This window comes from Labrus mixtus, chromosome 8 (assembly GCF_963584025.1).
Source record: "Labrus mixtus chromosome 8, fLabMix1.1, whole genome shotgun sequence".
NCBI classification, from domain to species: Eukaryota; Metazoa; Chordata; class Actinopteri; order Labriformes; family Labridae; genus Labrus; species Labrus mixtus.
The window spans coordinates 13,294,232-13,307,141 of NC_083619.1; the positions used below are offsets into that span (position 1 = coordinate 13,294,232).

Consider the following 12,910-nt stretch of genomic DNA (forward strand, 5'->3'; position numbering starts at 1 on the left):
CAGATATTATAAGCAAAAATAAGGACTGCAGTGCTTGTAATAGTAAAATGTGTTGCAAAAGTAAAAGAGAAAAATAACCTTTTTAGCTGTTTCCAAAAAACAAAATTGTCTTGATTTCAGACAATTAAAACAAATTAAAATAGATACAGTTTAAATGTGCTTGCTGAAGTGGCAGCATTACAAGCAATGCAATTCAGGCCTTATTTTTGCTTCCTATAACTTCGAATGAAAGTGTAGTGAGATATTTTTGACTAGAAATTAGACAAATATGCTGGGTAGGGTCATATTTGAGTTTTTGCATAGCATGCAAAATAAGTCGTGCTGCATAGAAACCCCCCTCCATTACACTATTATAAACACTGTTACCTGGAAAATGCAGCTATGTTGTTGTTGTTATTGTTTTATTTTCTTTGCTGTTGTTTAGTCAATTAAGTGTTTTTAGAGTATGAAATTAGTATTAAAAAGAGAAAAAAGATGGTAGAAGAGAAGGGGTTGGAAGAAGGATGAAAGGAAAAAGAAATGGAGACTGTATACTGCGACTAATACAGGAGAGAGATCAGGCTGAGATTAAGGATTAGATGTAGGGTGAGCGACTGTAGTCTATAGCGAACAGAGGGGCCCTTGTCAGCAGGTGAAAGACAACATGGAGAGCTGAATAAATAGAGATTGATAGATAGGGTTAGACTGGGGTCACAGCACGATATAAAGGCCCCTTCAAATCCACCCCACAGGACGGGGGAAGCAGACGCTGGACCATGGGAGGAGTACGTAATGTTTCTGTGACTGTGCAGCTCCACGCAGAGCAGTATTCCTAGTTAGATTAACCGCAGTAAATTGAGTTTCTGTAAGAGGCGAATTTACTTAACATGCTGCCAATGGTGCTTGAATGAGCTCTGATCTGATTTCTCTTATCACATTGTTCAATTGAAAAGGGGGACGCTGAAAGCTTTTCTATTCCCAGCTATTAAGCGGCGTCAGATAAGGACCAGGGCAAAGCGCTGTTGGATAAAAAACGCCCCTATCAGACAGTCGGCCATGTTTTTTATTTTTTCCTCCAGATGAGCTATTTTTAGTATAGGAACTGGCAGGCAGTAATGTGTTTGAGCAGGTCATTAGCTCAATAAGTGGTTGAAGGAGTCTTTGAATATGTAACTCACCAGAAACGCCTTTTTCATTTAGTAAAGGCGAAGAAGGGTCAGCCCTAATCTCTGTTTCTCCATTTCAGGCTGTGAATTTGGGCTGTCAGGGAGGAACTTCTTGTGGCTGTTTGTGCATATTTATGTGCCAATCACAACGTGGCCAGTCACCTGCAAATACATACTGCGTCTCTTCTAGAGCACATATATGTTATCCTGCACTGGTATCTGCCGTGTAAGTTTGTGATATATGACAGGTTGACAAAGGCTCCTTTCTCATTTGGCCTCCCCACCTGCGTTCTGACACATTGGGTGGAGGGGTGGGGGTCGGGAGAGCTCGATAGGACTGTGGAGTTATTGACTCCCAGGCGGGGAGCTTCAGCACAGCTTGTCTAAATCTCCGTGAGCAGACAGAGCTGAATGATGTCCCGACTTCCAGATGTGTGCCACTGCGTGGAAAAAAAGAGCAAAATGCAGAGAGATCCCCCCCAGGGCCGGGGATTAACAAGAAGGGGGACATCTATTAAAGCAGCAGTTTCTGCTTTACATTCGCTGTTATTGAATTTTGTTGCATTCCTACTGACCCCTCAATCCTCTTTGTTTAAGTGTTTTCCATTACCGTGGCACACTCTGGATGTATTATTGCATTAACACTTTTATGTGCCACCAGAACAGTAAAATACTGAACGCTAAGAAGGAATTAGGCCACAGCTAAAGTGAAATGAAATTATGGGGACGTCTAAAGAAAAAAAGAAGCATCCTTTAAAAATGTATCACTGGAGCTCATTTCACGGCTCACTAGAAAAGAAGTCTTATTAATACAGAAGCAGTATGCCCAAAACTATTTCTGTCTTTTTCTTGTCTTGTGTTGTGTCGCAAAGGCCCCATTGTTCTGGTATTAGTTCAGTCAGAGCTGGCCTGCTTGAGCTGTTAATCCCAAGTCAGAAGTGCTCTGGCTAAATCAAAAGGCCTAATCCTGCATTAGCATGAATTTGTCTTTAATTTTCTTCACAAGGATGTTCTCTCTGCATCTGTATGAATTATGGTATGTTTTCCCTCTCTCCTGATGGCGCACTGACATTTCATCTTCCTTCTAAAAGCAGTACGATGAATCAGAGGTGAAGGGAATATGCCATTCATTCGTCTCAGCTGACCTTTATGCTTTTTTTTTTTTTTTTTTTTGTGTCTGCAGAGTGCCTACCCCTGTTGAGAGACATCCTTACCCGTTTATCTGTCATCTCCAATCAACCCACGGTGGTGCCATGCCTCTGCCTAGGACAGGTGGGGTTCTGCCCGGGAGGCCTATCCTGGGACTCAGCCTCAGCCCCTCTCCCCTGTGTCTGCTGCTGCCTTTGATTATCCTGCTGACTAACTCACTGACCAGTGTACATGGAGGACTAGGTATGATGATCTATCTATCTGTCTATCTATCTATCTATCTATCTATCTATCTGTCTGTCTGTCTGTCTACATCTGTACAGACCTATTTCATAATATAAAACATAGGTACTGTATATAGTAAAGTATTGATCACACTTGCATTGTTTCTATTTTGTCCACCTTGCTTGAAGTAATCAAGCTATTAAGCTAGCTGCTAGCTGTAGCCTACATTTACCTTGATAAGTTTCAAAAGCATATAGCCTGTGCTAACTCATTTTGTACAGTGCGTGTATATTAAAATGCATAATATATGATATGCTGAACTGTAAATACAACAGTATCCATAGACCTAGATATTTAGCCATATAGCTATTGACCTTATCAGTATCTACCTAGAAAGCTATCCTTCTAGCTGCCTGCTTGTTGAGGAAAGCACCTCTACCTCGGCATAAAGGCGCTTACATATTATATAGCGTATTAAATTATACATCTGTACCACATATCACTGAATATATCTCTCTATAGGCCTATTCAGACTGCTGTTTCAAGCCGCGTTATTTACGCCCCTGTAACGTTTCGCCTTCAATCTGAAGTCGTAATCAGGGGATGAAGTGATCCGCCCTTTGTACCGTCTTGGGTGGTAGTAACAGAGGAGTTGCTGTGTGTGTGTGTACATGTCTGACGGTGTGTTTATGTGGAGCTCTCACTGTGCCGTGCTTCCACAACACAGAAACGCAATGTGAGTTCACAGACTGGGACACCAATATTAAGCCGTCGCAGAATCAATCTGTACAGAATGTACAAAGACGTGGTGACAGCTGAGCTTAGTAATGGTACTTTTTTTTTTTAAAAAGCAGTCTGAAAAGGGCTTATGTCTCTTTTTTTAGTCTAACATTATCCAGTTATAGCTTGCTAGCTTTGTTGTTCTTTCAATTTCTTTCTGCTTCTTTGTCGAGTAAATAACACCTGGTCTATTAGTAGCAGTAATTGCCTTGTACAAAGGTGTGAGTATAGGTAAATTAGTGTACGTGTAAGCACATCCTTCAGTGTGTGTCAGTTCATCAGCTCTGGACTGTGGTGTTGTTAATGTGTTTTGATAAGCTAGGAGGTCCCATCAGCATGTTTCTCATCATCTCCTTGATTACAACATTTCCACAGATTTCCTGCCTCAGTGGTCCACACACATAGACACACAAGAAGACACCCACCCACGCACACACATGCTCGCACACACTCAGCTGTCACTGCTATGAAAATATAACCAAGTTGACTTTTGTAAAGGAAAAGGAATTCTCTGATGTATTTCCTTTCTTTATTTGTGTAATCAATTTGAGGCCATGAGCCTTCTGGATGACTTGCGTCATTACAAAAGTATTTCTGTATTAAGTGAAGAGGTTGAATTACACAACACCCTGTGTGTAGTGGGACTGTATGCTGCCTTTGGACCACCTACAGAACTGAAGGTGTTGTTTAAAAGCTCCATCACCTCTCTTCTTCCTTGATAGAGAAAGACAAAACAAATAGCACTATGGAAAAATTAGATTTAATTTATGTCTCCATAACAACACCTCTTGAGAACTTGAACATTAGAGTGATTTTTTTCAGTGTTTCAAATCCAATGCTTTGTTTAAAAACCATAGTATTAAAATGCTTGAATTCCAAATATTTCTTAAAATGAGTTTAATCTTATGTATAAATAACCTTACTTGACTTACAGTAGATGGGCCTCTTTTTTGCAAACATTCACTGAATTCTGCAACGTTTCTCCGGCAAAGCTGATCCAATATTCATGATTTCTGCACACACTGAATGAAAGCATCCTTGCTTTCTTTCAGCCAACCCTTTTTGGCTGTTGAATAGAAATAAAGTTGACTGCAAAGTCATACAGACACAGAATTCCTTATTACCCAGAGGTAATGCAACATCACTTTTGAATCTGAGTTTTCGCACAGTATGGCCTCCTAACAAGAAGATAAATGTTGTTCTAAACAAACCATACATAGTTTGAATGTTGAAGATAATTCTTAATTATTGACCATTGTACAAATGTTGTATTTAATACATTTGAATTGAGGTCAAAGTTAAGATCTTTAATAAGAATTAAAAAACTTTAAGTTGTAAATGCTTCATGTAAGAAGAATTTTTCGCACAGTGTGTCTCTTTATTTTCCTGGGCTCTACTTAAATGTCTTCCATGTTTTAAAAAAAAAACCAATAAACTCACCTCAGACATAATATTTTTTCATTAGATTTCATAATTTTATGAAAAGCATGGTTTATATTTCCCTCACAGAGATGATCTCTCCTTAGCTTTCATGCACAAACAATGTCAAAAAAATGCAAATGAAGTCAGTATTTTGTTGTTTATTTGTCAAACCTTCATACTCTTGTTTGAGAAAGCCCCACGAATCATCTCCAAAATACCATTCTACCTCCCTGCAGCTACAGTCTAAAAACCCGGGGCCTCATTATCTTTGTTTCACAGAATTATTTTTGTTACACAACATTTGGCTGCGAGATGCAAACAGATTTGACAGCAAAGACATGCAAACAGGAAGGGATGCATTATTAAATGTGGCTTAAAGGCTTCTCAGACCACAGCTGGTAGAACTTGATGCCTTGGCCATAAGTCATGTGTCCTTAAGACGCAAGGTGAAGCAACATATTAGCAGCAGTTACATTAATTTACCTAAACGACCTGGAGACAAATTGACACCTTGTTTTTATTTGACTCGTTCCCTGAAAAGTGACCTGAATAAAGAGTTCAAACACTTCTCTGTTCAGTTTCATTGCTAACACTTTTATTCTGTACCTGCTGGCTCAAGTCATACCTGAGCACAGCAGTACTAAGTCATTAAGATGATAACAGGTTTCTGAGGTGTTTCATTATAAACAGGCCAGCAGTCTCTCAGTGCCTGAAACAGTGAGTGGAACCAGCTTTAAAAGAGACAGAGAAGCTCATTATTTACTTGTTTTTCAGGCTTGTTTCAAGTTGCTAGAACCGTCTGTTCACAAGAAGCAATCCGATCCACCGATCCAGATCTGATGCCTTGCTGTGCTTTTCCCTGGCTCTCAGAAGAGGCTTAAGTAGTAACATCACCAGCAGGGTCTGTTTTTGTACGCGGATGGATGTTGAAGCGCATTTAAGAGAACACAGCTTGGACTCAACATAAAGCCAGTGAAACCCTTGGGACAAGCCACAAGCTCTGAGAAACACATGAAATTCATCTATAATCCCAAAGCCAGCAGAGATGATGGTTCTCAGCCATGACTTTCTTTGGGTGGGGGACTTTTGATGGTTCAGATACTCATATTTTTGGCATGGTAAACAGGCAATTTGCTCAACACTATACTGTGCATTTTATTTCAGAGTTTAACAGGCAGGAAAGTGCCGTCTCTTGAGTCCCAAGACTTTGGGCATAAATTTGCTCTGATTGACTTTACTGAGCCAGCTTTTTTGCTTCTTCCTGTTGAGGATTATGGCAAGCATAAAATGAAACTACTTTAAATCTGACATTCAGAGTGGGTTTTTTGGAGCTTCAACAGCGGGCACAGGAGCAGCCTTTTGACATGGCATTATAGCAGAGACTGTCAAGGCGGTGTAGTGAAACTGGAAAGCAGTCTGCGTGACTGTTCGCCAGAGATGTGTGGGAAAATGTGCAAACAGGCTTTAGAATTTGTGAGTGTTTTATTTTATAGACGGTTATTTTTTGCCTGGTCTGTCTTCAGAGCAAAAGTGAATCAACACAGCAGGACCTCACCCACCCAGACACAGGGGGATGGGGGATGGGGGGGGGGGGGGGGGATGGAGTGGGAGGAGGGATCCAGGTTGCCATGGTAAGGGTCATCCTGACTTCACCCTGATGGATAGCAGTGATTCTGTAGCTGAGGAGGAGTTAAGCTGGGCACCATGACAACAGGCCACAGACTGATAGCGAGGGGTGGGTGCGTGAAGTTGTGTGATTGATCTGACTCAGCCACTGAAAAATGTAGGTTCAGTACTGTTGGCTCAATATCAGACTTGGAAATTGCTATATTCTTTCAGAGGGCAACTCCTGGACTTATACAACTCGCGTCATACAGATGCTGTTCAAACAATCCCCCCCCCCCCAAGGTAGCGCGAGAAATTAACACAAGTAATGTCCATGTATTTATTGTTTTTCATTATTTGTAGGTGCGAATTCCCTAGGAGTGTGGAGAACAGAATGACACCTCTGGTATTAATACATTTAAACCAATTATATGCTGTGAATTTGCAGCCAACACGTCTCCTACCTGTGAAACACTCATATGCAATGACAGCCTGTGCTGCTGCCTGAATGAGGGTAGCCCGCCCTGGAGGAGAGACAGAGACAGAGAGAGAGAGCGAAAAAGAGAGAGAGAGAGAGGGAGTGAGAGAGTCGGAGAGAGATGTTTCTCTGAAGCCCAACCCCATCTTTTATTTATGACCCACAGGAAGTCCTTCAGCTTGTCCTCTAGATGATACCCAGGAAGTAAGCACAACACGCAGCCATCAGAGCACAAGTCCGCCTGACCAGTCACTGACAGTGAAATGGGGCGTGGTCAGCAGGGGGGTTGTTGTGGAGTCAGTTTGATGTCCTCTAGGTTCACGGGTATCAATTTTCAAGTTTATTTTGTTATTTTTATCTTGTTTTTCTTGCCCCCTCCTCTCTCTCTCTCTCTCTCTCGCTCTCTCTCTCTGTTTCTCGCAGCACCCCCGAAGTTCACCAAGATTCCCACTGACCAGATCGGCGTGTCGGGAGGTGTGGCATCATTTGTGTGCCAGGCCTCTGGAAATCCCAAGCCGGTCGTCTACTGGAACAAGAAGGGCAAGAAGGTCAATTCCCAGCGTATCGAGGTGGTTGTCACAGTTCACAATTGTTAACACTAATGAACAATACAAAACACTTTATCCAGTAATGAATATGTACAGGCATAGACAGAAACCTTGTTTAAACAATGTCTCTGTTATATGTTTTAAAATGTGTGTAATTGTGGCTATATATATATTTAACAAGAAACAAGACATTGCTTTTAATATCAACCATTATTATTCTGTGTAATTTCTTTCTTCCTCCATTAAAACATGTTTATAAAAAATAATAGTGATTGTGCAGGGATCTCTGAGACTTTTCCAAAATGACAGAGAAAACTACGAAGCAGATTGCGTCGCACGTCCTATTATATAAAGTGAACATATTGCTGTCCCAAAGCTATATGATATTAAGCAGGCTATTCCCAAGCTAAGCTATTCCACAGAGCTCTCAATTCCTGCACTCAACCACATTAGTGATCTGATTGTGTATTGACGCAGTAATTTGACCTAATGGTTAGATATTTCAACCCGAGGACCAACATTCATTCCCTCGTGTTGGTAAGTATCTACCCTGCTGAAGTGTCTCTGTGCAAGAAAACCTTTCAGACCCAGGAACAGTACCTGAGCATGCCTTAAGGAAAAGGGGGCAAGTAAAAAAAAAAAAAAAAGGAATGTATTATTCAAGTTTGATCACTTTCATGTTAAGACTGTTTTGAGTTAATGATCTCCTACAATATAGGTTTCTGTATGAAAAGTCAAGCATCTGTTTCCTGGCTAACTCTTCTTGTTCTGTGATTCTGTGGCCGTCCAGACGGTAGAGTTTGACGACGGTGCAGGTGCTGTGCTGAGGATCCAACCACTTAGAGCACCCCGAGATGAGAACATCTACGAGTGTGTGGCACGCAACAGCGAAGGAGAGGTGTCCGTCACCGCGAAGCTGGCGATTATCCGAGGTGAGACACACAAACCCCTGCAAACACACACACACACACACACACACACTGCTTTCATCCTTTTTCCACTTGAGTAGTGCTTTCTTTCCACGTGCACACACCTCTTTTCAACCGTCATCCCTGCTTCCCTGCGTTGTCAGTTGTAGATGTGACAATAGAGACGTGCCACACCCTGCCTCCACAGCAGGCTGCAGTCGACTGTTCTTTTTATAGTCCCCTGGTTGAGTGCAAGCAAGCGTGATCTGGCCACAGAGACAGCCGGCTAGCATTTAGCTTAAGGGTACTTTAGCATTCCAGCTAGTTTATCATTGCGCTTCCCTGCTAGAGGGAGGGTGTTAATCTAATGTACACTGACTCCTCAGAAGGAAACTTATCTAATGTAGTGCTCCAACATGCTGCAAACTAAGGTTGTAGCATGTGGCTGCAAGCCTGGGAGCTGAGCGCTGGCCATGGGCCCAGCAGCACAGCAGGAAAAGATGGAGAAATAGAGGGATGGCAGCTCGGGATGTTACTACAAGAAGAAAAAATCAGGGGATTAGGCCTCAGTTTGGCAGACAAGCCATTTCTGCTGGTGGAAATTGAGGAAGAGGAAGAAAGAGGGGGGGACAAGGTCGAGGAAAGGTGAGAAGGAGTATCATGGAGGTTGAGGAGGTGGGGTTTAAGTTGAGTAACACAACAGGATTGTGTGAAAGAATCGAGATGAAATAGGGTGTTGTAGGAGCGGAGAAGGAAAGCAGGAGATGGATGAGGATTGTGGACTTGGCAGGGCTGTGTGGTAAGCAGAAGGCTGGTAGCCCAGGGAATAGACTCCTGTCCATCTGTTACCCAGCCCATCATCTCTGCACACACAGCCCCAATCTAAAGCACATTACCACATAAAACACACCTCGAGGGCGAGCCTCACAGTGTGTGTGGCCTTATGTGCCTGTTCCTGTTTGTGCAAACTTTTCTCTTACTGAGTTCTGTGTTCCATGACGCTTCTGTCCCCTGTGTGGAAAGAGAATCAGCTGTCTTTGATTCCTCCTAATCCACAGGATACAAACACACAGAAGGGGTTCAGACATACATTTTATGATGGCCAATATGATATAAACTGATAGGATGATACTGATAGGCCGCCTATAGATTTTGCCATATCATGTTTCTTTAATTTCTCTAGGTGTATAAGATCATTGGGGTCAGTATTTCATGATTTTTTTAACTTGTAAAAAAAATACTTTAATATAATCAATTAATCAATTTTAATATAATAAAGTTTTAATATATATGTTTTGCATTTTAATTGGCTTCCAACATTTTGGCTAAAAAATAAACTACTTATGTTCATTTTATACATGATTATTATCTAAATTGTTCTTGCAAAACAAACCGTATGAAAATATTACGAGACGAAATCATGTAAATCATAGATTTGTATTTCTAAGGTTTTTGTATCTTTCTCAGTGTTGTTGCCATAGAGACAACATGATGTCTTTGATAATTTAATGATATGTTTAGACCATGGCTTAAATGGTCTGGTCTGATTGGTCGACCGGGGGGCTAGAACCGAGCATTACATGCGGCTAATGCTGCAGCTAACAGGAGGACGTAGGAGAAGCTGCGTTTCCGTGGACTTTGAATTTTTGCACATAGATGTGACTAAACATGCACAGGACACTTGTAAAACACACAAAAGAGCATAAAAAACCAGACAAAGCATAATATGACCCCTTCAATGTGTTCAGCTTTGTTTCAAAGAAACCATGTGGTTTTTCCGCTCTTCTGTCAACTTGTTATGACAAGCATTTCTTACTTACATTTGCCTGGTTGCCATCAGCAATGGTTTGAGGAAATTGGCAACCAACTGATAGTTTACAGTTGTAATCAGTTACATTTGCTTCACAAATAAAAAAAGAGTTATGCAAACAGAAAAACTGTAAATAAATACATTTGTGATATTTGCTGCAGTACTGACTTTTCAGTTGCAGTTACGGTTATAATCAGAAGATGCTAAACTCTCTTTGATGCATTTAATTGTGCACACAAGAAATTCAAAATCCCAAATATAAGAAAACTACATAAAATGTTTTGAGTTACTGTTTAAAGATTTTAAACATTTTTGTCACTTTTATTTAGTTGTCATACTATTGAATAGTTTCTCTACTACTCAAATGGAATCAACATGGCAACCCTGTAGCAACCCGCCTTGTGGACAGCCCAGAAAAAACTGGGAAAATCAGCGTTGAGTGATTTAATTTTACAACGACTATAACCTTTTTCATTGAACCTGGAAGAATAAAATGCACCATTGCCAAAAAATCTCTCAGAAATATGAAAAGGTAAACTGTTTTATACTGCTGAATACACAGTCTGGTTTCAACATGGCATAAACTTTGAGGAGCTGTGATAATATGTTTTATTTCCAAAATGCTCAAGAGTTAGTAGTTAACTTCTTTAATGGTGCTTATTTTTATTTTGTGCCTCCGACCTTTTATTAGTAAAGTAAAATAACTTTCAATGCAGCCGCAAATCTTTTCTGCTGATGATTTTTATGCCCGTCCATTACTTGGAATTGCTCCAAATGTCATTCATGGACTTCTCTTTGTCTCCTGACTACTCAAAGCGCAGATCACACTTATCCATTCGCACAACATTCACACACTGATTGCAGAGACTGCTAAGTTAAGTGTCCTCAGTGTAACTCGTCACATCAGTGCCCCTGACGCAGCAGCAGGAGAAATGTGGGGTTCAGTGTCTTTCCCAAGGACACTTTGACGCGTGACTGCAGGAGCTGGGGATCAAACCCCCAGCCATCTGGTTGAGAGCTTCCAGGCTCTACCGCTGAGCTACAGCCGCCCCTTCATCTAACATATAAGCAGACGTAAGAAATCATCATCTCCAACGAATCTATTCCTGAAAATAACACAGCTCAGTTCTTCTGACTGTTTGACTCTTGCTCCAAATCACCCCAGCTGAGAGGTACTCAGTGTGATACCTTACGTTATCCAGGAATGCTGTTAAGTGCAGAGAAATCTGTGATCAGGTCAGTCTCTTATTTTCAAAACACGGTTCATTGGAGAAAGGTCCAACAAGCACTAAGGTAGAAAAGAGGCTTTCCATTACTGCCGCCCCCCCCCCCCCCCCCCCCCCACACACACACACACACACCCCACCAAAAAACCCTTCTCCTTCCACTGATGTGTTTCATCGCATCATTTTGTGCAACGGCTGACCGACACTAATAGCAGCGTGGTACACTGTAAGGGGCCTGTGGTCGGCCACAGGAAATGGGCTGCTGCTCGTGTAGGCTGCCTAATGGATGGAGATGTGGTAGGTTATGGTCGGAGAGATCATTCTTTTTGTGCCTTCAAAATCACCCTCCCCATCTCATTACCCCCCCCCCCCCCCCCCCCACTATATCTTTCTGTCTTTGGCTCACAGCGATGTCCGTTTCTAATTTCTCCTCTCTTGTTTTATTCATTCTTTCATTTTCTCTGCAATCTATTCTGCCCGACCCTCACTGTCTATCCCCAGTCTCTCTCTCTCCTCCTTTTGGATTTTTACTGGCTCTCTGCTGCCGCTCCAACCCCTCATCCTCATCCTCACCCTCACGCCTTTAGAACCAACCCCATCCCCTTTCCACCCCAACTGCTTTTTATGGACACTGCAGTTGTGTTCTGCTTAAAGGAGATGTGAATATCTGCAGCTCTGCATGTTTGAAAACCTCTGGTGGGCGAGGGATTCTCATCACTGCAGCTGTATAGATATATTTATATGTGTGTGTGTGTGAGCATGCATGCACAACCTTAATGATTATCTTTGTCTATGTGTGCAGGCACATGGATTTCTTTGTTTACTTGTGTGCGTGTGCATGTCTGTGCGACTGGTTTATGCAGAGTAATCCTGATTATACCCACCTCCCAGTGTCCCATTTTAGGAGAAAAGGGAGGCGAGGGATGGAGGAGGGAAGAAGGGGAGAAGGCGAGGGGGAGGAGAGATGTTCTGCCACCACGGCAAACACCCTTCAAATGAACAACAGAGTCAGATCAGTGATTCCCCCGGGCGTCTGCTGCATTGGCAGGCCGGCGGCTCAAGCAGCGTTTCGGTCTGGAAACAACTGAGAGCATCAACTCAGCCTGCAAGAGGATTACACTCCTGGAGTGGAGAACAGGCTCTTTCATCATATACCCCCTCATCTTCACTGTTTTTACTCCCTCCTTCCTTTTATTCCTGTTTTCCTGCAGTCTGTTCTTTATGCGTGTTTGTGCTTAATAGAGTTTTGTGTGTAGGATCATCACGCTTTTTGTGTCTGCTGGAGAGCCAGAGAGGGGCTCGGGACGATGGGGACACATGGGGGATTTTTGACGGGATTGATCTATGATGCAAAGTCTGATTGTGCATTGTATTGTGATGTATTATCATAAAGGGCCATTAGCATTTAAAGTGCTCCCCCTCCAGCCCTCCTGCAGTCTATAGGAGTCAAAGCATTACAGCCTCTGAAGAGCACCGACAGATTAATCCTGAATCAGGCTCCCTGAGATCGCTTTTTATTCAGGCCTCTTTCATGCACATGGCCGTTCCCCACTGAAATAGACTGAAAGATGAATAGACAACCTGTTTCTTAACCAGGACGAATGATAATTTCCT

At 42.1% G+C, this 12,910-nt stretch overlaps 1 protein-coding gene across 7 annotated transcripts in view; it reads left to right on the forward strand.

Annotated features, from left to right (window-relative positions):
- The window catches only part of LOC132979004 (receptor-type tyrosine-protein phosphatase S-like), a 71,658-nt gene that overhangs the window by 12,882 nt on the left and 45,866 nt on the right, over positions 1-12,910 (forward strand). For 5 of the 7 annotated variants that reach the window (XM_061044437.1, XM_061044439.1, XM_061044438.1 and 2 more), the window contains exons 2-4: positions 2,329-2,537; positions 7,228-7,373; positions 8,143-8,284. In XM_061044437.1, the coding sequence (XP_060900420.1) occupies positions 2,399-2,537; positions 7,228-7,373; positions 8,143-8,284 (427 nt within the window). In that variant the 5' untranslated portion in view covers positions 2,329-2,398. Of the gene's footprint in view, positions 1-2,328; positions 2,538-7,227; positions 7,377-8,142; positions 8,285-12,910 lie in introns of all 7 variants that reach the window. The other 2 variants (XM_061044434.1, XM_061044435.1) reach the window with 1 other exon arrangement.